At 38.2% G+C, this 26051-nt stretch overlaps 1 protein-coding gene across 5 annotated transcripts; it reads right to left on the bottom strand.

The window, feature by feature from the left end:
• Positions 1-791: 791 nt before the first annotated feature.
• On the bottom strand, positions 792-26051 carry golga4 (golgin A4). Of its 5 annotated transcripts, none has more exons than XM_044137176.1 (25): positions 25818-26042; positions 23492-23569; positions 22249-22350; positions 19401-19469; positions 18462-18788; positions 17941-17988; positions 17809-17865; positions 17626-17724; positions 17235-17385; positions 16865-17055; positions 15770-15853; positions 14352-14499; positions 14084-14262; positions 13824-13922; positions 13574-13729; positions 8854-12575; positions 8649-8770; positions 7728-7849; positions 7398-7484; positions 5744-5764; positions 5545-5613; positions 5163-5238; positions 3287-3384; positions 1525-1611; positions 792-1439 (listed from the first exon to the last, which is right to left on the bottom strand). In XM_044137176.1, exons 1-25 carry the CDS (start codon positions 25896-25898, stop codon positions 1425-1427), a joined length of 6288 nt encoding a protein of 2095 aa, XP_043993111.1. In that variant the 5' UTR covers positions 25899-26042; the 3' UTR covers positions 792-1424. The 5 variants fall into 5 exon arrangements, with proteins under 5 accessions (XP_043993111.1, XP_043993109.1, XP_043993110.1 ...); XM_044137174.1 differs by having other exon boundaries at positions 7719-7849; positions 25818-26041; XM_044137175.1 differs by having other exon boundaries at positions 7719-7849; positions 16865-17052; positions 25818-26041.

The raw sequence follows: 26051 nt of genomic DNA, 5'->3' as shown, positions 1-26051 counted from the left end.
ATGTGATGGACCAACACAAAGTATCAGATTATTGTGAAGGAAAATTATACACAACACACACATATATATATAAAGATCTGCTGCAAAGCATTTTATGTGTACAGGCCCCCTTTACAGCCATATTCACTCCCATACCCCTAAATAATCCAATCACTTAAGATGACATCTTTAAGGAGTGCATTGTAATCAGAGTATAAATCCAGATGTTCAGTGACCACTTCAGATGTTTATTAAATAATGTTAGTGGACAAACAGCGTCATGGAAGACATCAAACAAACATGATTCAGATCAAATGTATGTGTTAGAATGGTCTAGTTAAAGTCCAGACCTAATATTTTCAAAGAACCACGAGCCTCCAGCTGGTAAAGACATGCAGACCTGAAGTAAAATGTAATTCTGTCAAACTGTCAAAACCCATTTAATACTGTACAATATTTTCCGCTTCTGCTAGTTTTGACAAGTTCTTGGAAAAACATCTGGTCGAAGAAACTCCCTGCTTCTCTAGTATTGTCAGCAAATAGCTGCACCTGCTGACTTACTGAACCTCAAATAGTTAAGGAGAATTACATTCAATAGTGACTTCATCTTCTTGGTGTGAATTTATGTCCAAACCTTTAGTGGAATAGGGGGAAAAAAGAATAAACCCAGACTTTCTGTAATCTCCATGTTCCAGCTGTCTTTTTCTTTTAAGTACTACTTTGTCAGAATGCTTTAAAAATATATAAACACACCAATATTAGCTATTTCTACCACTGTACATTAGAAAACATGAAAAAGAAGGGACAAAATCTGATTTGTAGATAACATTTAATTTGTTAACCTCAAAGTCATGGCTCTATGTTACAGTCTTTTATTTCTTTACAATTTACATTTTGTGTAGTTTTGAAATGTCTCAGTCAGTGTCAAAATATAAAGCATAAAATATGCTGCATTGAACAAACCGGGTCCAAAGGCCAGTCTTCATGTGGTACAGTGCACAGTTAAAGGGTCGTTTAGAGCTTTACAAAGGAAGCCAATCAGACGAAGGAACTACACAGGAACATATAAATCAAGTGACTGTCAGCATTAGTGTTTGATATTATTTATTGCACAAGCCTTTCTTTATATAAACACATCCTAAAATAACCCAAAAACATTATTTAAAACAGAATTTTAACTTAATCTTGAAGTAGAAGTGGATTACGGAAGATTTGTGTTTCTATTCCCTCATAACTTTATAGATTTTCACACACACTGATGTACACCAGCGTGCTCACAAACACGCAACACACACACACACACACCCACGCACGCACACACCCACGCCCACACACACACACACATAAAAAGACATGATACATTGGGAAGGACTTCAAATAATCCATGGCAGTCTTCCCCTTCAGCAGCAGATGTTCATAATGAAGTTCCCAAATCCAACAGAATCTCATCGTAGCCACGGCTGTGGAGGAGCAAATATGAAATGAATTATCAATAAAAATCCAGATTAGAGCTACAGAATCAAGTTGTACTGATGGGATACTTACAACAGGTTTGGAGTCTTCTTTATCCAAAACTTTTTGCGCTTGGTCTGGAGGAAACTTAAGCATGGAGGTAATCACTTTGGCCATAGTCTGCAGATGAAAGGAGCAACAAAGCTCTTTATCCCACTGAAAACACCACAATGTAGTCACTGCTACCTTTGACACATCACAAAACCCTATTATAGTTCCTCTGAAACAATTAAATCCCAGTAAGGCAAAGGAAGAAGAATGAAAATAATCTCTATAATCAACTTCAGGTCCTTCTGCCACAGAGTGTGCGTTTCCCTATAAACGCAGGCGATAATCAGAAACAGCAGTGCCTGAATCCAACCGCTCCACCAGCTCTAAACAAGGCCAGCATGGCTTTAAATGGCAAATCTGCGTCATGCAGGATGCATGTGCTTGCAGGCTGCCTGCATGACATCCTCCACACAGGGAGGTCTGCCATGTTCCTATAAAATGTATTTGTTGAGAAGCAGAGAAAATCCTGCAGAGTTTAGGACCCTGTCGACAGAGCTGATGGTTAAAGAGATCACTGTTATCAGAAACTAGATTAGAAACAAAACAAGTTTGTGTGACGTGTTGTTAACGGCCTTAGAGAGCAGTGACTCGGTTAAATCCCTCTGCAACATAGCTTCCGTTTATTAGTTGATTTCCTAAAACCAACAAAGTTTTGCAATTTAAATCAAATCCTGAGAAGTGTTAAAAACAGTCAACCAGAAAATAAAAAAACAAAAACAAGAAACCAATGATTATTATTCAGGATCTGACACAAAAGGTTAAATACAATCTTAATGTGGGTCACTTGTAACGTTTGTCGCAGATTTTATTCGCAAGCATGTTCACGGATGCAAGTCCTGAAAAAAAGCATTCATACCCCATGTTTTACAAATACATTTTCTGAAAAATGCAGAGTGCATATATTTATCCCCCTTTACTCTGGTACCCTAAGTGAAATCCAGTGGAGCTAATTTGCTTCAGAAGGAGAGGCAGAATGCTGTGTGGTGGAAGACAAACAGTGATTATGTTGTGGTGACTCTCTTGTCACTGAAAGGTGAGAAGATTGATGGAGTTTTACATACAAGCATTCTGGGAAGTAAATCTACTGAAAGGCAAAAGACTTGGACCTGGGGGAAGAGTTTTCTCTTTTAGCATGACAGTGACCCTAAACGTACACCTAGAGATGTTACATCTCCTTCTGACTGGGCTTGAGCCGGTTTAAGTAGAAAAATTAAGTAGAATGAGCAGAAATGTCAGACTCAATTTGTGCAAAGATGTACTGCTAAATATATGCAGACATTAATGAAATGATAATATCTACAATAACTAAACACACTTAAAATGAGTCATTAAACACACTTAAAATGTTTAGTGAAAAAAGTTGAAAATCACATAATTTTAATTCAACTTCACATAAAATCCCTTAAAAAGCATTAAAGCTGGCGGATATGGCAAAACAGAAAGGCAAATATCAAACATGCAATGTGATTCTATCAACCAGTGCCTCTGCTTTGAAGCTGTTTTGCAATTTGTTTGAATTTTGTGCATAAATTTAAATTTGTTGAACCATACATCAATTCAGTCAGCTGGATCTTAACAACCAGTAACAACAGCTGCAGCAATGAATCACTGCTTGATTCACCGAAATGACTTTAATATGATCACGTCTTTTTCCATTTCTGTGATACAAGTCTGTCTGGGTGTTCAACTCTTTTTTTTATTATCTGTGGGAGTAAAATAACTCATGAAATAAAGAAAAGCTTACTTTTGTTTCCCGTCCCATCATGTATTCAAACAGCACCTTCCTCAGGTACTCCATCTCTGTAGACTCCGACAGAGAATCTGAGGTATTTATCCCAGGATCTGTAGCAAGAAAGAAAATGTTTCCTCTTTTGTAAACACCACTGAAGTTCTAACTGCAAGCTTTATAAATTAAACACATTTCCTATTAGCTTTCCATTAAGTTATTGCACCATATAGATAAACACACACACACACACACAAAAAAAGAAACGGCAGCAGAATAACAGAGCATTGCTGGGCAGTTTCTATTTTTCTTCTAGCTTTTAAAGTGGTGGTCATTTGTGCATTTATTTTGCAACTATACCTGCAGACAGAACCAGTGCACGGACAGGTACTGGTTCAACTTTACCTCAGGAACAGGAAATAATTGAGTCTCAGCGTGAGAACTTTAAAACCACATGATGAGAGCAGTCACTGCTTTAATTCTCTCCCCAAAGCTACAAACAGTATGGGAACAGCTACGTTTACGGTCTGGAAGGAGCTGGTAGCACTTAGGTTGCAGCTTTTCTCACCAAAAGCTAGATGAGAATAACCTACGTGCTTTCTGCTCAAGTGTAATTATCATTCAGAGTTTAATAAATGTCCCTGCTTTTCTAAAAGAAGAGTCAATGAGAAGGAGGCATCCAAACATCTCTTTGATCTCTGACATGGATTAAAGGGCCACCAATAAATCCTGTAGCCTTTGTCCTCTTGACCTTTTCCTGCCCTCTGTGAGGCGACTACCCGGCCAAACACATCTATTTGAAACCAGCTATCAACAGCCTTCACATCATCAACATAAAACCACAACTTTAGGCGCTTTAAGCAAACTAAACATAGATCTAGCAGAATAAAAGCAAGCTTCACAGATGTAATTCCTCCAAACAAAAACTAAAGTATGTTAGATATAACTTGTTTTCTAAGAAGGGAGGATTTAAGAAGTCAGTGAATAGCAGTAAAGTTGAGCAGTCTGCAAAACCCATTACGGTAAAAAGGTGGCTTCTTCACCACCCCTAAAATCCCTGGCAGCAGATTTTCTTTATTGCACCAGAAGACCTCACTCAATGTCTGCAAATGCGATTGGGTTTATGATAAGAACACTGCGGTCCCTCAGCTTATATGGACTTCTCGGCTGCAATTCTGAACTGGATCGAAACCTCATTTGCAATTAAACCTCATTTACAACTGTGTTACCGTCAACCATCAGATATCTCACAAAGAGACTTATTTTGTGGCAGTTACTACAACCTTGGCAGGATGTCTGCGGATCCTTAAAAAGTCTTATAATTACTCGTTTAAAATTAAGGCCTTAAACTATGTTAAGCACAAGTCTTAAATTTTGTCTAATTGGTCTAAGTCAGTAGTGGTGTTAGATTAATAGCATGGTAGATTGATATTTTAGCTTCTCTTTTGAAATTTAATTTTGTTTTTGAGTTGTAGTTTCCCAACTCTACCTTAAAAAAATGTATTCATTTTCTCTAAAATTATAATTGTTTAGCACTTTATTTAGGGGGAAAAAAGCACATAAATGAGTTTTGTTGTTCTACGGTTTCTGCTTATCTTGTTAACATGTTATTAAAAATATTTTGTAGATACCTACAAACTTTGTTCCAGGTCATTTTAAGGTTTTAACAATACGATCCACAGGAAAAGACCTAAATGTTGGAAGTTTAATTTGAAGCATGACATATTTAATTCAGTAGCATGGATCTAAAATTCCATCAAGTTGTTTTATGTCATTGATTTCCCTTGGGAAAGATTAAATGCATCCTTAAAAGTCAAAATAAATATGACATTCATGCTAAAGTTGAGTGAATGTAAACCTGTAGAAGCAGAACAAAGTGTTAATGCAAAATTACCTTTGTATGTCCCACCAAGATGAGTTACAACAGGGCTGCGGTGGAGAAATTTGATCTTGTCTTCAAGAGAGTGAATCTAACAAGCATAAAGACACAAGCATGGACGCATTACATTCTGATCTCCGTGGGTGAAGTTGTTGCACTTTTCCTATTAAATGGGATACATGGATTTAATGGCCATCCTTAGGGGTAGTTTGCTGAAAAATGAAACCTGTGGGAGGTGTTGCTCTGATTGTTTATAAGGTTAAACCAAATGTAAACAGATGTGTTGCGCAATTAGAATCGATGCAGCAGGAGGGCAGTGACTGTTTCTGCCAGAGGCAGCAGGTTTCTGGGAACACGCACTGCTCTTGGGTTATCAAACGGAGGCTCTGTCACTTACTCTCTCAACAAACTCCTGCTCCTTCAGCCGAGCCTCGCTCAGAAGAGTCGTCTTCTCAGCGAGCTGAGCCTGCAATCAAAGGGACAGAAGATAAATGCCCGTACTAATACGCGAGAAAAAAAAATAAGACACTTAAGTTTTGTATTATAATAATATTGCTTTTAATGACTCATTGGAATTATTAAAGCAACATACATACCTTCAGATCCTCAGGGGTCGCCTTTATTGAAAAATACAAAAAGATTTTGGTGAGTTTTTCCCCCATTTATAACCTTTGTGTACACACAGAGCTGGGTCTTTATAAAAACAAATATCTTTCGTCCACATGAACCCTCACAAATATGCATCTGATTGTTGATTTAAACATGCCAAACCCATAGGGGGCAGCGTAGCGGAAAGGTAAAACCAGACAGACAATAAAATTGCTTCAAAACAACTAAACTTCCTGTTAGGAATTAAACATGGCAGCAGGATGTTCATTTGTGTGGACAGATAAATAGGTTGAACTACTTTTAAACAGGATAACTGCATATACAGTTATTAAAAACACAAAAAAGATCATAATTAGGAATATTTTCTAAGCAAGTATGTGGGGCGTTATTTCTCTCAAACTAATGAACTCTGACTTTTCATGTAGACATGCAAACACAAAGTTTCCTCATATCTCAACTTTGGTCAGAGTTTGTAAATCCTTTTTAGTGACATTAGACACATAAAAATTAATCAATTTTCCCAGATATCCAGTTACATGTGGACTAGACAAAATAAACGCTGACAAATAAAACAATTCTGAGCACAATTCTAAAATAAAACCAACAAGATGGGTTTTATGGTTCAGAAGAGCATTCAAATATAGATCACAAGAACTTGGTTAACTTTCTTTAATGTGGGCAAGAAGGATGCAAGCATTCAATAAAGTCAAGGAAATCATTCAATGATAGAAATACAGATGAATAAATACTTTGGTGGGAAGATAAATGGATGAATGGTTGAGTGGAAAAAATAATTAATACACATCAATCATCCATCCTTTGTCATTTGGAGAACAAATTCTGGATTCATAATGGATGTCTGTAGGTAAAGATGAATAAAGGAGAAAGCAAGGTCTGCATGGAGATAATGCCACAGAGTCCCCCATTAAGTTATTACCTCATCTGGGAAAAATGCAGCAGTCAGAGCAGTAAAACACTTTGTGTTTATTTTTCTACAAACGTTTGTGAAAGGAATAAAACCCTCTAGTAGCACCTGGAGGCATTTCTGCGGAGCCATAATTGGACTCCTTCCAGTTTGCGTGTCTGAGCACCACTGCAGTATAAATTTGAACCTATGGAAGCAGCTCTTGTGATGATAATTGAGAACAGAGATTGCTGCCTCCCAGGCTCCGTTTCATGAGGAGAGCATTCCTGAGTGACTCGAACACAGTCTCACAGCATCGGGCGGCCTTCGGAGAGCGGCCACAAGATGCTACTCAAAGAAAACCATCCAGCACAGTTGTCCCTGACTTCAAGACTTAACCCAGAGAAAAATAGGGATGATGACTGAAATGCACATTAACCTGGATGGGTGCTTCGTCCGTCACTCAGAACTGCCAATGCTTATTTCAGACTCTGGTCTTATCCCAAAGGAAAGCTGAGAATATGAGAACTTTATGTGACCTCTGCTGTTTATGGCAGCTAGGAGAAGTGACTTATGAGTTGAACAGCATTACTATAGAAATTTTATCTCTGCCTGAACCCCCAGAGGTGTATACATAATGCACCATATTGGCTGCAGCAAAGAACGTTTCTGTGAAACTAAAAATGCCCCAAATGCAGCAGCAGACTGTGACGCAGCTGTTTGAGACAGGGCTTTACCTCTGAGGCGCTTTCGCAGCGTGACTGGAGCTCTTCCAGCTGTTTCTGAACCTGCCACACTCTGTCTCCCATCTCCTCCTCGCGATTCTAAAAGCAATCACATAAATAAATAAATGAAAGAAACACTTCCTGTGTGTCATCTCAACTATATCAGCCCACCTAATAGTTGCTTCTGTATTAAACTATATAAGATTCTATATAACAACTTTTGTTTATGGTAAGATGTGGCATGTTCATTTTTAAACTGCAGATAAATGAAATAAACAAAAAAATAAATAAGATGTGGCCTTTAAGAACACATCTTATTTTGATTCAACTCACCTGTATTACCTGCTCATATTTCTGCACAGTTCTTTGCAAATCGTCTTCCTTCTGAGAAATGAGCTTCTTCAGCTGGCTGGCTTCATCTCGATGGCTGCTGATGAGTTCAGCCTCAACGGCCTGGGCCTTGGCTGAGGAAACAGCAGAAGAAGTCAGAGATAATTACCTTTCAACTTTAGCTTTAGTCTGTATGAACCCCTCTAGAAGACCAGGGAGAAATTTTTTCTTTTCCATTCTCTCCCAATAATGTACTAGTCAGTCCATGAGGCATCTTGAATACTGAAAGTCCTTCTGCTACAACATAAGGTTTTTGAAAGGATTTCCCCATGTATGTTAATACCTTATCTAATATTTGAAGTTGTACATCGTTCTCTTTAGGATACAAATTCACCACAAACTTGTGTGCTAAAAGCAAAACACGTGCTTCCCATCCCTTATAAGTTATCCATAAGAAGGAAAGAGAGCAAATACATCAAAACTATTTGGAGTATTTCTGAGTTACTTTAACAGTGTAATAAAGTCATCTGACAGTTCTGATTGTGTTTTTTTCATGTTTCTGACTGGTTAATAAAGTGTTTCATACAGAGTCCCATCTCCACCTTACAAAACCAAACATGAATTAATGGATCAATTTTAAACATGTTTTCTCCACCACAGAGTTCAGAATATATAAACAGGTTTTCACTGAGGATCCTTAGATGTGTACTTATGTGCAATTTTAAAATGAAAGTTGTCATCACCGTGACTGGATACAAAATAGAGCAGGGTGTATTTGCTAATTTACTGCTAGGCAACGGAAATGAAAACATTTCCCCCATGCACAATGGAACATTGTATTTTTGATTTCCATTTCTAAAATATTTCTTTAGATCCGATCTTGAATTTGCCATTTGAGCTAGTAGACAGGAAAGGTAATTTAATTTATCTCACCTATTGTCTCTTTCACAGAGGAGTCGAGCTCTTTCTCTTTCAGAGCCATTTGTGTGTTGAACTCCCTCATTAGTTGCTTTATAGCAGAGTTGTGCTTCATTTCCAAATCTTCCAGCTCCAGTCTATATAAAAATGAATCCAGATTAACATCATAAAATACTGCATCCCTGCACATATTGTTTATAATGATGCATTAAAATCTTACTGTAGCCTTTTCTCGTTCTCCTCCAGCAGCTCTTTCTTCACATACTCCAGGTCATGTTCATGCTCCTTCCTCAGCTGCCTCATGTCTTTCTGCAGCCTGGAGAAATCCCTCTGGATCTCCTCCTTCTCGTTCTTCATCTGGCTCACTTTGTCTTTAAGAGTTTGCAAAGAGTCATCATCGATGTCCTCTGCTTCTTGCATAGGAGAGTGATTTGCCTCGTTTTCCATCACACTCATAGTTTGCTGCACACTGCTACGCTCCACCTTCACCTCCAGTTCTGACGAATGCTGGACCTTGTACGGAGGAGTCACTGGTCTCTGAGTGAGCTGGGCATCTTTTTCACTGATTTCTGCTTTCAGACGGTTTATTTCTGAAAGGAGGTTTTCCTTTTGCTCCTCCACTTCCTTTAGCTTTGCCTGGAGTTCTTGCAGCGTTGTTTCAGTTTCTCGGTTCTCCACCTGTTGTGCCGCCTCCTTCTGGAGAGACATCAGCTTGTCTTCATATGCGACTCTTTGCTCTTCTAAACATCTTTCTTTCTCTAGCCTCTCATTACTCACAATCTGCTGCAGCTTGTTCTCCTGCTCTTCTTTAAGCTTCATAAGAGCTTCTTCGAGTGATTTTGTTTTCTCCTCTAATGTTTCTATTTGCTTTTTGCACAAAGTTTCGCTGCTCCTGTTTTCCTCCAGGCTAGTCTGGAGAGATTTAACCGTCTCCTCTTTTCCCTCGAGTTCAGCCGTCAGCTGTTTTCTGATCTGACTAATTTTCTGCTCAGCTTTCTTCTTCAGCTCTGATATCTTCCGAGTGCTCTCTGCAGATAACCTCTCTTCAGTCGCTTTGAGACTCTCCTCTTTGCTCTTGTTAATCTCGTCTTTCATTCTTTCAAATTCCTCCCTTTGACTTTCAAGCGCAAGTTTACACTTTGCGTTCTCCTCCTGGAGGGAGCTCAGCTTTTCCCCCAGCTCTTGTTCCACATCGCTGCTCTGATTGCGCTGCATCTGGATCTGGTGCAGCTGCTCCACTAGCTCTTTCTTTTGGCTTTCACTGCTGATGTGCTGCTGTTTCAGCTCCGAGGCGAGACGCTCGCACTCTTTTGTCTTCCCCTCAAAGCGCTCCTGCAGCTCCGAGAGACGGCCGATGCAGCCGTCGAGCTCTGAGGCAAGGTCACTGACTTTCTGCTCTTTTTCACTCAGCACCTGGTCCATCTCAGACTTGCTGATGGACTGATTGTCAACGCTCGCCACCAACTTCTGCAGAGATTCGTTCTTCTCTGAGATTTCTTTCTCCAGCTCTTCCAGCCTCATCTGCAGGGACTTAATCGTGTCTTCGTCCTGGTTGCCCTTCGCCTCCGCCCGTTTCCTCTCCTGCTCTAACCTCTCCATTTCCTCTCGTCTCTCCTCTTCATGCTGCTGCTTCAGCTTATTTATGGCTTCCTCCTTGTCTTCCATGCTACTTACAAGCTGATTTTTCAAGTCGGCAACAAGAAGCTCATTGGCTTTCAAACTTTCCGACATGATTCTGTTGGTTTCGTTCAGCTCCTGTATTTTCTGAAGCTGTTCGGTGATTGAAAGAGAGCTGTTCTCCCTCTCTTGTGTTAAGGCTTTGATATGCTCCATGTGAACATCTACCTGAGCAGTCGTCTGTTCTAATGAAATGCATAGATTCTTGTTCTCCTCTGTGTGCTGGAGGAGATTCTCCTCTAAAGTGCAAATTCTTCCCAACTTAGTGTGGAAAATGCTCTGTAAGCGCCCCACGTTCTCCTGACTACACAGCAGTCTACCGTTCAGCTCTTTCACGCGACATTCAACGCGGTGTTCGAGTTCATCAGAAGAAGACTCCATTTTAGACTGAACCTCCTTACAGTAACGCTCCATTTGGTCGAGGATTATATTTAATTGCTGCTGGAATTCAGCTTCCTTGGCTTGTAGTTGTGTGGAGGTTTGCTCAATTTTACTCTCCAGATCTTTAGTGTCTGTCAATCTGGAGCTTTCCAATGCTTCCAGCTGCTTCTCTGCTTCGTTCAACTTTTCCGACAGCGTCTTCATGCTCACTCTGCTTTCTTCTTCTGCCGTCTTTAGCTGGTCTTGAAGGACGTTTCTCTCATTTAGAGCCTGGTTCAGGTTCCTTTCCGTCGACTCCATTTGCTCCTTCAGCAACGCTTCTCCCTGAGACAAACCTTCGAGTTTAACGGCTGCTTCGTTCAGCTCTTCCTGCAGCTTCTGCACAGTGGTTTCCCGGATTGCCAGGTCTTCCTTTAGGTCCTTTAATTCTTGAGACGATTGCTGGTTCTCGTCCCGGCTTCTGCTGAGCTGCTGAGACGTTTCCTCCAATTCCTGAGCTTTCTCCTGGAGGATGGCTGAATGTTTTTCTGTCAGTTCTTCCTCCTGTTGTGCCAGTTTCTCCTGCCAGCGACGCTCCAGCGCCTCCATCTCTTCCGTTCGGGTTGTGAGCAGCTTCTCTAGCTCCTTCTTATGGTTTTCCTGCAGTTCTGACATAGCACTGTTGAGGCCCTGCGAACTCTTCTGAGCCATCTCTACGATTTTCTCTTGGACTTGCTGCTCTTTCTGCTGAAGCTCCGCCTCTTTTTTTGCAAGTTCCTTTTTCATATTTTCTTCATTCTGTTGTAGCTTTTTCTTAAAGCTCTCCTGCATTTCTTTGGCCTTCTGCTTGAACTTCTCCATCTTTGTTTCCTGTTTTTTCACCTTTGCTTCCATCTCAGATATAGTATTCTTTAGTTTGATTTCATGAGCTGCTTTTTCATCATCCAGCTGTTTCTTAAGGCACTTTTGCTCCTCTTGGTTTCTTTCCTGTTCTACTACATACGCCTTCTTCTTTTCTAAGAGCTCCTGCTTGGTTTCTTCTAATTGAATCCTCATTTCTTGGAGCATCTTCTCTTTTTCCTGACATTGGTTGTTTGCTACTTCCAGCTGACTGTTCAGATCTGTCAAACTTTTCCTACACTGATCCAGATCCTCGGATGTTGTGTTTAACTGAGTGTTAGATTCCTTTAAGCTCATAATTTCTTGCTGAGTTTGCAATAAGCTCTGCTGCAGCTCTTCAACCTCTCTAATCTTGGTTTCCAGGTTTTGTGCAGTGGAATGTGATTTCTCCTGTACAGTTTTCTCTTTAAAAAGAATGTCTTCAACCTCTTTCTCCTTTTCCCTCAGAACAATTTTTAGTGCATTAAGCTCCTGCTTCAACGTTTTTTCTACACCTCCAAGAGACTGTTCATGCGCAAGTTTGATATCTTCGAGCTCAACTCTGTGCTTTGATACCTGATCCTGCAGCTTTTGCTCACATTCTTGTTGAGCTACCTTCGCAGTCTCCTCAGCTGCTGCCAGTTTCTCCTCCAGAATCTGCCTGCTGCTTAAAACCTCTGAAAGTTCAACAGAAAGCGCCTCCAGCTCTGCCTGCTTCCCATCCAGTTTCTCCAACATTTTCTGGTTCATGTCTTCAACGTGACTCTGGAACTGTGACTCTTTTTCTTTCAGCAGAGTCTCCATTTCCACTCTGTGTTTCTCCTTGACTTCCTCTAAAGCAGCATCTTGCTGATGGATCAGAGCCTCCTTGTCCTTTTCCATCTCCTCTTGGTGTTTTGCTTCTAGTGCAGCGATTTGCTCTTTGTGGTTACTCTTCAGCTCCTGCAGCTGACTGCAAAGATCTTGAGATAAACTGGATTCATCTTGTGAGGTCTTGTTCACGGTGCTCTCCATCTCCAAAATCCTCTGAAATCGCATGAAAAGTAACAAATGTAACAAAGAGTCTGAGCAATTTAAGTAGAAATATTTAATTCTATTTAATTTCTATGCACTTTTTTTCATTTAGTATGTGTCTTTTGTCATTTTTAAAGACAGTAATGAGTTTATTGATGTTCTGGTTTCATATGTTACATACCAGTTTGTTATGGTTTATATTATTTGTAATAATTGTTTTTAATTCATTTAACTATATTAGTAATGTCTGACAATAAAGTTTAAATGTAATCAAATCTTTTAAGCCATTATATTTCAAGCTGAAAAATAAAATGAAAGAAAAAAAACTTAAATAACTCTAAAATTTTAGATCAAATAGTAAAATGTGAGAATAGAATAAAATGGGAAAAAATTGATCATATACATTTGGTATTTATTTTTTACATTTAAATTTTTTTTGATTTCATATAAATGTTTGGAATTTAACAGTTAAAATAATTACCACTAATATTTTATAATATACATGAAATGTTCATTTGTTTTAAGTTGAACATTTAAATCAAACTTAAATGTGACAAAAACACAAAATTAAGATTATATATGACTAGCATTAATTTATTTAGCTTTTTATATTATTTTCTAATTTTATCAATGTTGTATTTTTTTTAAATATTTAAAGCCATTATAAATATTAAAAAACAAAACGGAGGAAAATGAACTATTGCTTGTTAATACTAGACATGTGAATGTTAAAGCCTAACAAAATGACAAAAGTCAAGACTAACAGGATCAATTTAATTATTGGTTCTTTTATGAGATATCTAAAAATATTTTGTCCGATAGATAAAATAAAGAAAATATAAATTACTTTTTTTAAATTGAACCTTGAGTGAAATAAATCACATTTTTAAAGACTAAGATTTTAATTTTATCTCCATTTTACTTGATTTTGGCAAATAAAACTCAGAGTCTTATATTTATCAGGTAAAATCAAGTTAATTGCTTGAATAGAGAGGAAAACCATAACTCACTGTTCTTGCAGCCTCCAACTCCTGCTGCATCTCTTTCACTTTATTGTCAGCTTCTGTCCTTATAGCCGTCTTCTGTAACTCTGCATCCTCCAGAGCCAGAGACGCCTGCTGCTCTCGTTCCTTTGCCAACTGCTGAAACTCATCTTTGCATTGCTCCTGGAAAATAGAAGAATTTAAAAAAAAAGCCGATTTGTATTTGGGCCATTTATGACAATATTCTTCAAGAATGAATGAAGAAGGTAGCACCAACCACTGCTTTGCTGATTCTTTCCTTAATTTCTTCTTCTTTAGCAGCTAAAGCTTCACTGTGGGTTTTTTCCAAATTAGCCACAGTTTCTTCTGACGATTTCTGAAACCAATAGCAACAAAAACAAACATGTATCCGTCAAAGTATTTCACAAAAATATTGGAATAGTTTAAATATTGACAACTGATGAGAGTAAAAGTGGTAATGTTAGTGCTATAACAACTTCTTTTGGATAACATTAAATCATTGAGTTACTTTCTGACCTTCATGATGATGACGACTTCCTGTTTCACTCTGCTGAGTTCCTGCTGAAGACTCTTCCTCTCCTCCTCGCTCGCTCTCTCCACTTCTGCTACTTGCTCCTCCAGCTGGACCTGCAGCTGTTTTCTGGCTTCCTCGGCCCTCTGCGCCACACCCAGAGCGCGTTCAAGCTCTTCAAATGCTGCAAGAAAGCAGCTCTGTTACCCTTTACTGAAGGTGAAGTGGGATTTTTTTTTCTGCTGCAGGATTTCAAACTTGATTTGAACTAACCTGATTTCTCAGCCTTTTCTTTCTGCTCTTGTAATTCTTCCTTCTGGGCGACAGCCTGCTGGAGTCTGGAACGTAACTGTGCAACTTCCTCTTCTTTCATTTCAAGAGTCTCATGCATCTGCCGCTTGGTTTCAGCGATGACCATTCCCTGAGAAAAATGCAAAACTAATTAGAAATATGTAAAGATGCACCACCATTATTAAATTGGCCAAATTTGCCCTGACTGGAAGACCAAATACAGTCGCACTCAATAAAACAGAATATCCGATGAGGCTAATTTGTCAGATCTTTTGAACATTGAAAACTCTTAATCAGCTAGTAAATTTACTTTTTTTTTTTTTACTAAGGCTACATTTCTGTATTAAATCTTTCTATTTGTCTGACATAAAAGACTAATGTTAAATGTCATGTTCTCATTAACTGTAAGTATAAGATCATCATAATTAACAGAAATAAAGGCCTTCCAACATCCATCTGTGTAAAGTTAACCTACATAATGTGATGAACTAAATAGACTTTACAATAATATTCAGGTTTATTGAATGGGTCTGTATTGAAAAAATGTCTTGCAACTCAAAAAATAAAGAAGAAAATAAACAAATACATAAAGAATCTGCACTGGTGAAAATCAGAATCGGCTGATCGATCAGCATTCAGGAAAAACCTGAACACAGGATGTTCATCATATAGTGTATTTGCTAATATATGATATAATTTAATAATGTCTTTAATAATAGCTTGTGACAGCATCTATGTTCTAAAAAACGGACAAGGTAAAGTAAAATATAACAAAATTTTACATTTGAAATTTTTCTTACACACAACCTATAAACCTCACTGGTCAAAGAAAGTTATAAAAAGTCTCTAAAAAATGTTGTAAGATGTCTGGAATTTACAAAATATAAATAATTCTTGTAAATCTATCTTAAAACAAGAGAAGTTTGGACTTGATTTAACTTGAGACAATAAGAGAATTGTGTAAATGTCTTTTTATTATTTATAAATAACTGCTTTCCAAATGTAGGATTTTAATCAAACGTTCGATTGCACTTGTGCAGTTTGAATATAAAGCACTTTTAATAACTATAACCACATACAGAAATCAATCATTTTCCAAATCTTGAAAGCACTCAATTGAAATTCAAGCATTTTCAAAGGTTTCAAGCACTCATACAAAACCTGTAATGCATCAAGTGTGTCTGCATTTTACACCTCTTTTAAGCTGTTAATAGTGTTTGACTTTCATCCATCACAGTGAACTCCTAAGTGGCTCTTCACCCCGCAGAGCTAGGGTCAAAGATTAAAAGAAACAACGTGGTGCTTCACCGTGTCCTGCCTCTTTAGCCAAGGGCAGAGAAACACATCCCACAAACCCTTTAATCAAGACGTGACAGATGCTATAAAAGCTCCTAACCCACCTTGTCCTGCTCCAGTTGCTCAATGAGATTCTTGGCATCCCGCAGTTGAGTGATCAACTTCGTCTTTTCTGTCGTGTGGAGATCCTGAGAACACAAAACATTCGACAAATTTTCAGATAAATACATTGCACATGCATAACCAGAATGACATTCCTGTCTATTCATAGCAAATTTGATATTCTGACTCATTTCCTGTACAGGTTTTGGTCAGAAAATGTCAAAAATAAGATGTTTTTTTTCACCTCCCAGGTTGGTTCGCCCACAAACCAGCTAACATAAACCCAGCAAACCCAACAAATAAGCCCAAATTATAGCCCAGTATCCACATGTAGCAATCACCACAGATGGTTGCTGCAGGGGTAGCTGGACTGACTGAAGCTGGACAAGGCATTCACTTTAAATTAAATGTCTGAGAAAAAGATGTCTAAAACTGTTTTAATCTGAAAAAGATGTTCTGTTTAATGACCTGTTTCTCTGCTGCTTTAGAGGATTGTGTACCTGTTAACAAAATGAAGGGAATAAATGAGATTCAACCAACATCCGACCACTGACTAGCTGTCTGACGCCAAGGTTTGCTCATCTGCTTCTAACAGATGCAGCAAAGCATCATAGCAGATATGGACAAGCTACAGAAGCCAAACATACCACTGAAAAAAGATGTTTTTGAGTGTAATAAAAACAATAGTTCAGTTGTGTCAAGCTGACATGACGCGACCCCTCGCCATGGAGCCCGGCCAGGGAATTTGGATGTTTGGACACTGAGTACCGCGGCTGTCCGCTGTGTTACTGAGATAATGGAGTGACATTATCAGTGAACCGAAAAGACTCTGGCAGACGTTCATTTCTCAAACACACACACACACACACAGCTCGGTCATTTGCAGCGAAATCCTCATTTAAATTCAAACAGCATTTTATAGAGACATAAAAATCCAATGTGAGCTACTTACAAAAACTCATTTTAAATATCAGGGCTCAGACTTAAAGTATTAAACAATACAGTATATAACAATAATAACTTTATAAAACTGTTTAACTAACTGCAATGTGATGTAGTCTCTTCCATCAGACTGCTTTAAAATCTAGTGTGACCACCTTCATTTTCTCCAGCTCCTGAAGTCTCTCCTGGAGCTGCTCCTGCAGAGCTTCATTCTCGCTGCTCAGCTGCACGCTCCGCTCCTTGTGTGTGCGCATCACTTCTTTGCACTTCTGCAGCAAGTTTTCTTGCCTCTTTACCCTCTTCTGGAGAGCCTCCATGAGTTTGGTTGGATCATTGTTGCCCTCTACTGCCCAGAGAAACCAAACGCATCAGTCATTGAGATACAGATAAATCTGCAGGACACTGCATGAGCATTCATCCCCATAGAACCATATCACATTTTGTAATCTCAATGAAACAACAAAGTTTCCAGTTGTGATGTGATATTTTCCAGGGGTATGAATACTTTTGAAAGGAATTACAGACCCTCAGGCATCTCTGGTTCCAGTCCTTGTTCTTTCGATGGACTCTGAGCAGCAGCAGTAGAATCTGAAGACGCTTCAGACTGAAGGGCTTCACCCTCAGAGGGCAGCGGACCATCAGAAACTCCCTTTACTCGCTTTTTTAACAAGGCAACCTTTTAAAGGGAAGGAAAATAACATAATCAAAATTCTCCCAGGATAGCAAAAGATTTTATTTTCACTCTTAATCATAGAAACTTTATGTGAATTAGGCATTTACTTATCCAAAAAAAAGTTTCTTTGATTGAGTTGCTTCCATATAGACTGTTCAGAAGAATAAATATTTTGAAAAGAAACTATCTGTAATATTTTGAAGTTATATCCCAACATAAAATATTTATTCTAATTTTACCGACCTGTGTTTGAAGGACAGTGATCATCTGGTCCTTCTCCTCCAGCGCAGCATCAAACTCGTCTTGCAGGTGTTTCTTGGCCTGCTGGTCCATTTGAAGCTCCTAGAAAAAAAACATCAAGTTAAATTTCACACACAACCTTCATAACTAAAATGGATATCAGCTATTATTCATAACAAAGGTTACCTCACGAAGCTCTCCTATCCTGCGCAGCGATTTATCTTGACTCTGACTGAGGATGGCCTGAGAAGAACACAAAACATCCGATTAGTTTCTAAACAATACATGAGCCATTATTATACTCTCAGTTGGAAATACCTGTGTTTTCTCTTTTTCTCGCTGCACTGTGCGATACGCAGTAACAAGCTACAGTACATGACAAAGAAATTAGCATAAAAAGTTAGATTTGCTGGTCTTACTCACAAAACCTTGCAAAGTATTTTTGGTTTGTTTCTAGTGCAAATATCTTAGTACATTTGGAATAAGACAAAACTAAATTACAACCAACTTTTCAGCACTATAGAGGAGCTTGTTCTAAGTCAATAGTTCATAAACTTTGATGGCAAAAAAATACTACTTTTAAGTGAAATAATCAGTGGAGCAAGACATTTTGGCAGATTTTTATCACTTATATCTGGTACTTTTTCATCAAAATTAAGAAACTATTTATTTAAAATAAAAACCCACATTGTGCTAAAAAGTTAGTTGTGTGTTAGTATACTTGGAATAAGACAAAACTAAGATATTTGAACAAGAAACTGTAAATAAATCCTTAGTAAGATTTTGCGTTTTTCCAGTGTAGGATTTTTAATCTCCAAAAAGTCGTTCCCGTCTCTCACCTCTGAGTATTTCCCTCTGTACTTTCCCAAACTCCTCTCCACCTGAAGCAATCGATGCACCAGCTGCTCTTTAGAAAGAGCCTCCACGCTTCCTGGTGGCTCTTCAGCTTCGCTCTCGATGTCCGAGGGCGGATCGTACGCGGGGGCCCCAGACGGCTCGTTTTCTCCTAAAGGTGTCAGTGATTCGCGGGAGGAGCTCCGAACCAGGTTTTCTTTAGACGAGGAGCGGAACAGATTTTCCGCCCGATTGGCACCGCCACGAATCAGCGACTCCATTGAGGGAACTTTCAGCTGTAGCTTCTGTGCAAATGACTGCGACTCCTCCTTCTGTAGGTGGGAAAACACTAGGGAGCGTTCCCTCAAATTCTCTGAAATAAGCTGACAGTCTTAGAGCAGGGGTGTCCATACTTTGCTACATGGGCCAAAATAGATGAATCAAAAGCAAATAGACAAAATCAAGTAGTAGTCCGATTTTGTTGTTGTAGCTGACATGCAAAACTTATAAAGGATTTTGAGTGGTTGTTTTTTGTATTAAAACAAAGCTCATTTAGTTTTTTTATTTGTTTGGGCTTGTATAAACAAATTTATTCTGATTTAAGAAAAATATTTAGGTCACTTTCTTTCAAAACACTTTCTATATTTAGCCAAATTTGGTTGATTAAATAAAAGCCAGAGGAGTAGGCTTCTCAGTAAAAATCCATGAATAGACGTGGTATTACTCATTATAAAAGCTTAGTTATGAAAAGACATTTACATTTTCCATTCTAATAAAATTATGTTATATACCTTGATTTAAAAAAAAAAAGTTTGCATTTGCATCAACCACTGGTCAAATTTTAATTATTCCTGAATAAGGCTGCACAAAACCACTTCAAGGCCCACAAATGGCCCTTGAGCCGCACTTTGGACTCCCCTGTCTTAGTGGATGCATAAACATACCTGAGGAGAAGCACTTCCATCTCCATTGATGCTGCCTCTGGGAGATCTTGCAGCTCCTCTGGACGCATTCTGCAGGATATAAAGAGACGGTCAGAGAAGAGGAAGTGATGGCAATGATCCTGGGCCAATTAGTCATCCACACCCAGCAGGGCTCTCCCTGATTACTCTGAAGGGAGCAATATTAGTATTGCTGGGAGCAATGCAGGGGCAATGGGTACCCTCATGCAATTTGGAAAAACAGAGGGGTTAAATACACAAAAGAAGGCATCTCTACTGTACAAGAAACTAAAAAAACGGTTAAAAAGTTACTATAGAGAACAGCCAAGAGCTCAGGACAGACAAACAATTAAAGTCAAGTAGTCGGGCCGGTTTTTGAATTGAAGATGCTTAGCAGAGCTGTGTGAAGCTGTATTAGAAGAGGACATCGCACAACAGAAGTAAGTGAATATTTAGCAGCCTAGTTGGTTTGGTCGACTTGTTATCAGCAGCTTCAGAGAAAAGCAAGTCTTCTCCTCACTTGTCCAGCTCCAAAACACCCTCACTTCTGGGTTACAGCGCAAATAAACACATTTGTTCCTGATTTCTGCTTAGTTTTAGTCGTTTTCTCATGTGATGGTTAGTAATTTGTGATTGGAATGTCTTAGAGGCATATTTTTCTGTTTTACAAAATTTATATGGCACAATATAACGACTCCAGATATCTCCATTTTATTTAAGGTTTCTGTCTCAGTTGGCAGATCAGACTTTGTGGGAGTTAAAGATGTAAACAATCCAGATCTGAACTTTATGAGAAATCTTTTGGTGCAAAACAAGGACAACAAAACTAGTAATTAAAACCCAAAGTTTTAATATAATATCAAACAGGATCACAGAGAAACAAAAACAATCACTTATGTTTACTTGGAGATAGTTTTGTAATGTTCATTTTTCTCTCTTTAGTCTTTTGCTCCCTATTTCTTTTCATGTTAAAATCTAGAAAATGACTCAGCAAAAAGTACACTGAAAAAAATACTTACAAAGACTTTACTAAGCTAATTTCTTCAGCAAAAATAAAAAAACACCACATCATTAAATCGGGTAGGAAAATGCTGAAATCCTTATTAATAGAGTGGCTATATCTAAAGTAGTTGTGAAGCTAAACCTCTGAGTCACAAGTGTGGTTTGTAAGAGCAAACTTTAAAAAAAAAAAATAAAAATTAATGTAGAAAACCCCAATATAAAACCAAATCTTGTGAAATAATTTCATGATAAACTGCAAGCGATTTAGAAATCAACATTATGTAGGAACATAATGTTGTAATATGACAGAAACGATGAGATGAACTGAAGGTAATGTCTCAAACCTCAAGGCTTCAAACTACACAATACAAAGTAAATCCCCGTCAGGTGTACAGTCTTTAGTTGAACTGTTAATGATTACATAAATGTTTTTTTTATAAATAAAAATCCCTTAGGCAAGGCTTCAAATTTGTGTTGTTCAGTAAAAGCCTGATTGCTGCATTTCTACTCAGTGCAATTAATCTGATTCCCTTAAAGAACCGTGCAGATCAAGTAGAAATGCACCACGAAATCAATCAAGTCTAAAATCAGATTATTTTTGTTTAGTCCAACAGGTCATGTTGTTATCAACACAGTTCAAATCCCAGAGTTTGCAGAGCTAAATATCTGAAGACCACTGAACATTTAAACTCTGTTTAAGGCAGGAAGAGTGCAACGCTTTTTTAACTTTGATTACTGTCAAATATATTATTAAAGAGAAATTAGAATCAGATGAAAGTCAAAATTACCAAATCAAAGCCAGATTAAAAAGAAAAAAAAAAAACTGGCCTGGAAAAAAAAGAAAAACAAATATGGGCGCATCCGTAATGTCCAAACCTCAATTTGCTGCAGCACAAAAATCTCTTAAAATCAAAACGGCATTTTTCAAACTCAGCATATGTCTACGTAACTTACACCAGGAGTTTGTTATACTGGTCATTAGTTAAAACAGGCCTTTATCTTAAATAGTCACACTTTAAAGCGACTTTTTTTAAACTTGTCTTCTACTTAGACTGCAGTCCTCATCAACAGCTGACACTAAACTTTCTGCCAGCTCATTATTTGCACTTTATACATATTTACACATCCTGGACACTGTTTGTCTACCAACTAAGCATGTAATATTAAACACTCACTCAGACAGAAGAGGATCATCTTACAAATAAGGCACCCATCAATTTTAGTAGCAACTTTTCAAACAACCTCAGGAGTTCTTCTAAAGGTTTTCTGTTGATGAAATTGCTTGTATTCCTCCTAAAATCATTCACAACAACAAAACAAAATGTTAACACTAAATAAAAGTGATAAATATAACGCTCTGGGTTTGTTTATTTCAAAGAGTTCTGCTCAACTTAACATTCATACCTATACAGAAAATGCTAATTCTCCAAATAAACAGACCTGTAGAAAGAAGGGGCAAAGGAACAAGGCAAAATAGCAGGATGTTAAGAGGCCTAAAAGACAAACAACTAAGCCTACCAAAAGAGACTGAGGCAGTATTTCATGTTTCACCAGGTTAAGATAACTCAAATTTGGGCAATGAACAAACACAGGGCACAACGCACAGAAGAATCTAACCCACAATATAAACCACATCTCCCATTAGATGTAGGGTCGTGTTATTGTGTGAGATGCCTTCTTAATGCTAAATCCAAAGCAAACAGGACCAGGGAACAAGCTGTCCCTACTCGAGCCACAGTCCTCTAGCGGTCCCCCAAACGCGCAGAAGACGGGAGGAAGGAACGGGACAGGACGAGGAGGAGCAGGAGGAGCAGGAGGAGAAGGAAGCAGGAAGTGAGGACAAACTCACCACACTGGCTACCTGGGCCGTTTTGGGTCGGTTTGAATGGTCCAGAGCAAAGATAGTATACTCAGAGAGAAAAGCGGGCTCTGCTATCATCCCGGCCAGCATCTGACCCCGTCAGTGCAGAAACGGGACGAAAGGTGGGGAAAGGAGAGGAACACAGAGAGCAATGAGAAAAACAACACCATGAAAGTGAAGTAGCCCTGAGGTGGGCCTGGGAGGGGGGATTTTAGCCAGTCTGTCCAAAGTAAGCTGGTAAAGAGAGGGAAGGATGAATGGATGGAAGAGAGAAAGCAGAGTGAGATAGAGTGAGAGACACAGTATGAACTGGAAAAAAATTGAAACACTGAAAAGTGAAAGATTTAATTAACATCAATGTCATGAACAACAGTTTGACATCTCTTTAAAATTTCATGAATTTTGGACAAATCTGTTTCCAGTAAACCAAATAAAACAATCTAAAAGAGACAAAGATGTCAAAGTGTTACAGAAACGTGAGATGGAAAAAAAGATGTTACGATGCCTCCAGAAACTTTCTGTTCTACGCTGACACTATGGTGCAAAAACAAAATACTGTATTTCCTATGAAATGATGAAAACTAATGCACAGAATATTGACCAAATAGGCATTGTTACTGTCCAATCATGTGGCACGTGTGTCTTTAATAAGTAGATAATTTACTTAGACCAAGTCACATCTTTTTTTTTAAAGAACAAGCAACAAAGATAAAGTCTTAGACAATAAACATTCATATTTTATCTGGTCAGGAGGCACACAAAACATATGTTGCATCATTTTGCAGCAATGGTCAGAATGTCTCTGCATCCCAAAGCGCTTCAGATTTATCTAAAAATACTTGCACAGACTAGCCCATATCTGCTGGAGCAAAACAAGCAGTCACCAGAAACAGAAAAACCCTGAAAGCAAGGAACATACATTATTAATGAGCACTGTGAAATACAGGCTGCTGTCCTAAATGAAACCGTATGTTGGTTATATTGTTCTACATTTATTCATAATAATAATAATAATAATATGCTGTTTTGTTCACCTTCTCTTGGCAAAGTAATGGGCAGAGCTCAGTGCGTTACTGGGGTAGCAACAAGCAAAACCAATGAGAGACTTTTAGGGACACTAGAAAGAAAATCAGTGTGTAAGCTGGGTCAAGCTGGCTGTTTCCACTCAAGCACAAACAATGTGCATTTATTGCAAACAAACACATCTGTCACACAGCAGCTCCATACTCACCTGTCTGTCACTGGGAGACGGCGAGCCGTCATGATGGAAAGGCGGTGTCTGGCTGCTGCGCCGCTCTCCGCTGCCCATCTGTTAGGACAAATTGATCGGATTTTAGGATCTTTAATTTTAAAAACAGGTTATTGATCAGAGATTTGATATATTATCAATATGCTACTGCTGCTGTGCACTGAGTGCACTCCTAATCATCATCGACCTCAAGTGTGTTCACCTTCAAATCCTATAATCCAGACACTCTGGTTTTACAGACATGCAGTGGGCATTACAAGTGGCAAAACAGACTGCAAAATAAATTGATTACACAAATATCTATTTAAAGATCTTAGCTTTATAAGCCACAAAAAAACAAGATAATCCAGTAATGTGTCACATAAAATGGGAAATGCAAGAACAGGGAATGCATGAGCCCCACCTGTATTAAAGACAATATTGCAAATATGCAATCACAAATCTTCATTTATCTGCGTCAGATTCAACGTGGATCAGCGTTTTTTCCCAGATCAGATGGACACTAAAAGATTATCCATTTATTTACATAAGTGAATATGACAAAAAAAAGATTCCTTTTCTGCATAACCAAATACACAAAGCTGCACAATTAACATTTAAACAAAGCAAGTGTATAACAAATGTATAACAAAACAATATTTATTACACCAGTATTACACCATCAGTTCAATAAATTCAATCCAAGTCTATGAAACAGTAACAAAATGTCACCAAAATCATGGTGTCCCTCAAGTTTTTCAGAAAATCTTAAAAATGTATTGAATTATATCGTTTGCCGAGTATTGTGATATATATTGTATTGTGAGCAGAATATTGTGTATCGTATTGTATATTGTATCGCTATACTGAAGCCTATCTTTCACCGTCGTTTTCCACTGTGGTTCAGTCCTAATAATACAAATAAGAAGTGTAACAAAAGTGCTCTGTTTTCTGTTTTTGAGTTTTTATTTTTTGTTATGAAAGATGCTGGAATCCATTCAGAAATCTTCTAATTAGGGGTCTATATTCTCTACACAATACATGTAGTAGTGATGTTAGCTGGAATAATGGCCAATATAAGATGGTGAAAAACATTTGAAATGTAATCTCACTTAATTTTCTCTTCGCCATGAGGTAATAGTAACATAATCAATAACTGTTCATAGTAGGAAGGTAAGAATAATTTCAGTGTTTTACTAAAATGTTATTATATTCTTCTTAAAAAGGCATCTTAGTTGAACAAAATAGGTTTTAGCTAGGGAGGATAATGACAACCGATAATAATATTACTAGAATGGCCAATAACCAATATTTGTCAGTATTATATACTTCTCTACCCTTTCAATAGAATTTAAACACCCAACAATCCTGCACAGCATCACTTCACGTCCAAAACACCCCCTTCCAAAATCTGCAACAAACATCGGCTTTTCATATTAGACAGACAAACACAGTCAACACTGTAAATAATGCAGATGTATCATGCATTCTTGGATTTGCCAATGATTTTATATATATATATATAATTTAGGATATTACATTTTTTATGAAGACAGATTTGAAAGACCATTTGACCCAAAAGATTTTAGGCGTAAAAGGTGATTAGCAGTAAGGAAGTGTTTCACCTTGAAGACACTCCCTATTAAACATGACTGCTCAAATAGTGAATCATCAGAAAACTTATGACAAAAAGCTAATAAATGAATCAGGACAATTGCCAGCTTCTAAGAGCTACAAGGGACTTTTTTGAAACAGTAATATTTTGTGTTTTTATCCATGCATAAAATTAATAGGTAAATCACGGTGACATGAATTGAATTGCAGACCACTGCAGATGAATCTTTAAATAAAATATCGTACGCAGGACAATGTGCCAGCCTACATAATCAGACAATGGGGGCGTCTGACAGCAGCAGGATTACTGACGGTCAGCCTGGGAGACCAGCGGACTTCAGGCTGCAACCAAAACAAATCCCACAACAAAGTCACGCCCAACTTGTCAACGTGTTATGAAACTTGAAGCTGGTATGTTCTCCAAGAACAAGTCATGGTTCACTCCTTATAGGTTTTTTTTTTTTACCTGGGACAACAAGAATTACCAGTTCAAGTTGTGTTTTAACTACCTATTCAGCAGCTAATCTCAATGAATGTCTTAGCCGGGTGCTAACATTAACATTTTAAGTTTAGTAAAGTTGACTGCGTATTAAGTTATTTAACTGGAACATCATAGAGGACTACCTTTAAATCAGAAACCACTAAAGGTAGCTTCTGAGCCGACATCCTTGCCGTAACATAAACAGATGTTATTAGCTAAGTTAGCTCAACTAACCTGGGCCTGCTGCTGTGGTGTCTGCGCATTCTTCTGCGGCGACTGCTCCTCGTTTATCTTCTGCTTAAGTTTTTTAAACATCTTGGCACGCAGAAAGCAACTGGACACGTCAACTAACTATCAGTGAACTGCTTGGTTTTATTTTTTCAGCCTAGCATCCAGTCTTGAGGGCCTGACTTCCCTGTTCGTTTGTAATTTCCAGCAGGTGACAAAGATCTCTGCGCATGTGCGGCC

This window comes from Gambusia affinis, linkage group LG13 (assembly GCF_019740435.1).
Source record: "Gambusia affinis linkage group LG13, SWU_Gaff_1.0, whole genome shotgun sequence".
Lineage (NCBI taxonomy): Eukaryota > Metazoa > Chordata > Actinopteri > Cyprinodontiformes > Poeciliidae > Gambusia > Gambusia affinis.
Note: the sequence above shows the minus strand (reverse complement) of the source record. Positions and strands in the feature narration are given on the sequence as shown.

Coding starts and splice junctions, on each gene's coding strand:
- golga4 (XM_044137174.1), bottom strand. CDS start 25,898: ATGTTTAAAAAACTTAAGCAGAAGATAAACGAGGAGCAGTCGCCGCAG. Junction 22,351..23,491: donor CGTCTCCCAGTGACAGACAG/GTGAGTATGGAG, acceptor TGACGGGGTCAG/ATGCTGGCCGGGATGATAGC. Junction 19,470..22,248: donor CGGCCCAGGTAGCCAGTGTG/GTGAGTTTGTCC, acceptor TATATCCTGCAG/AATGCGTCCAGAGGAGCTGC.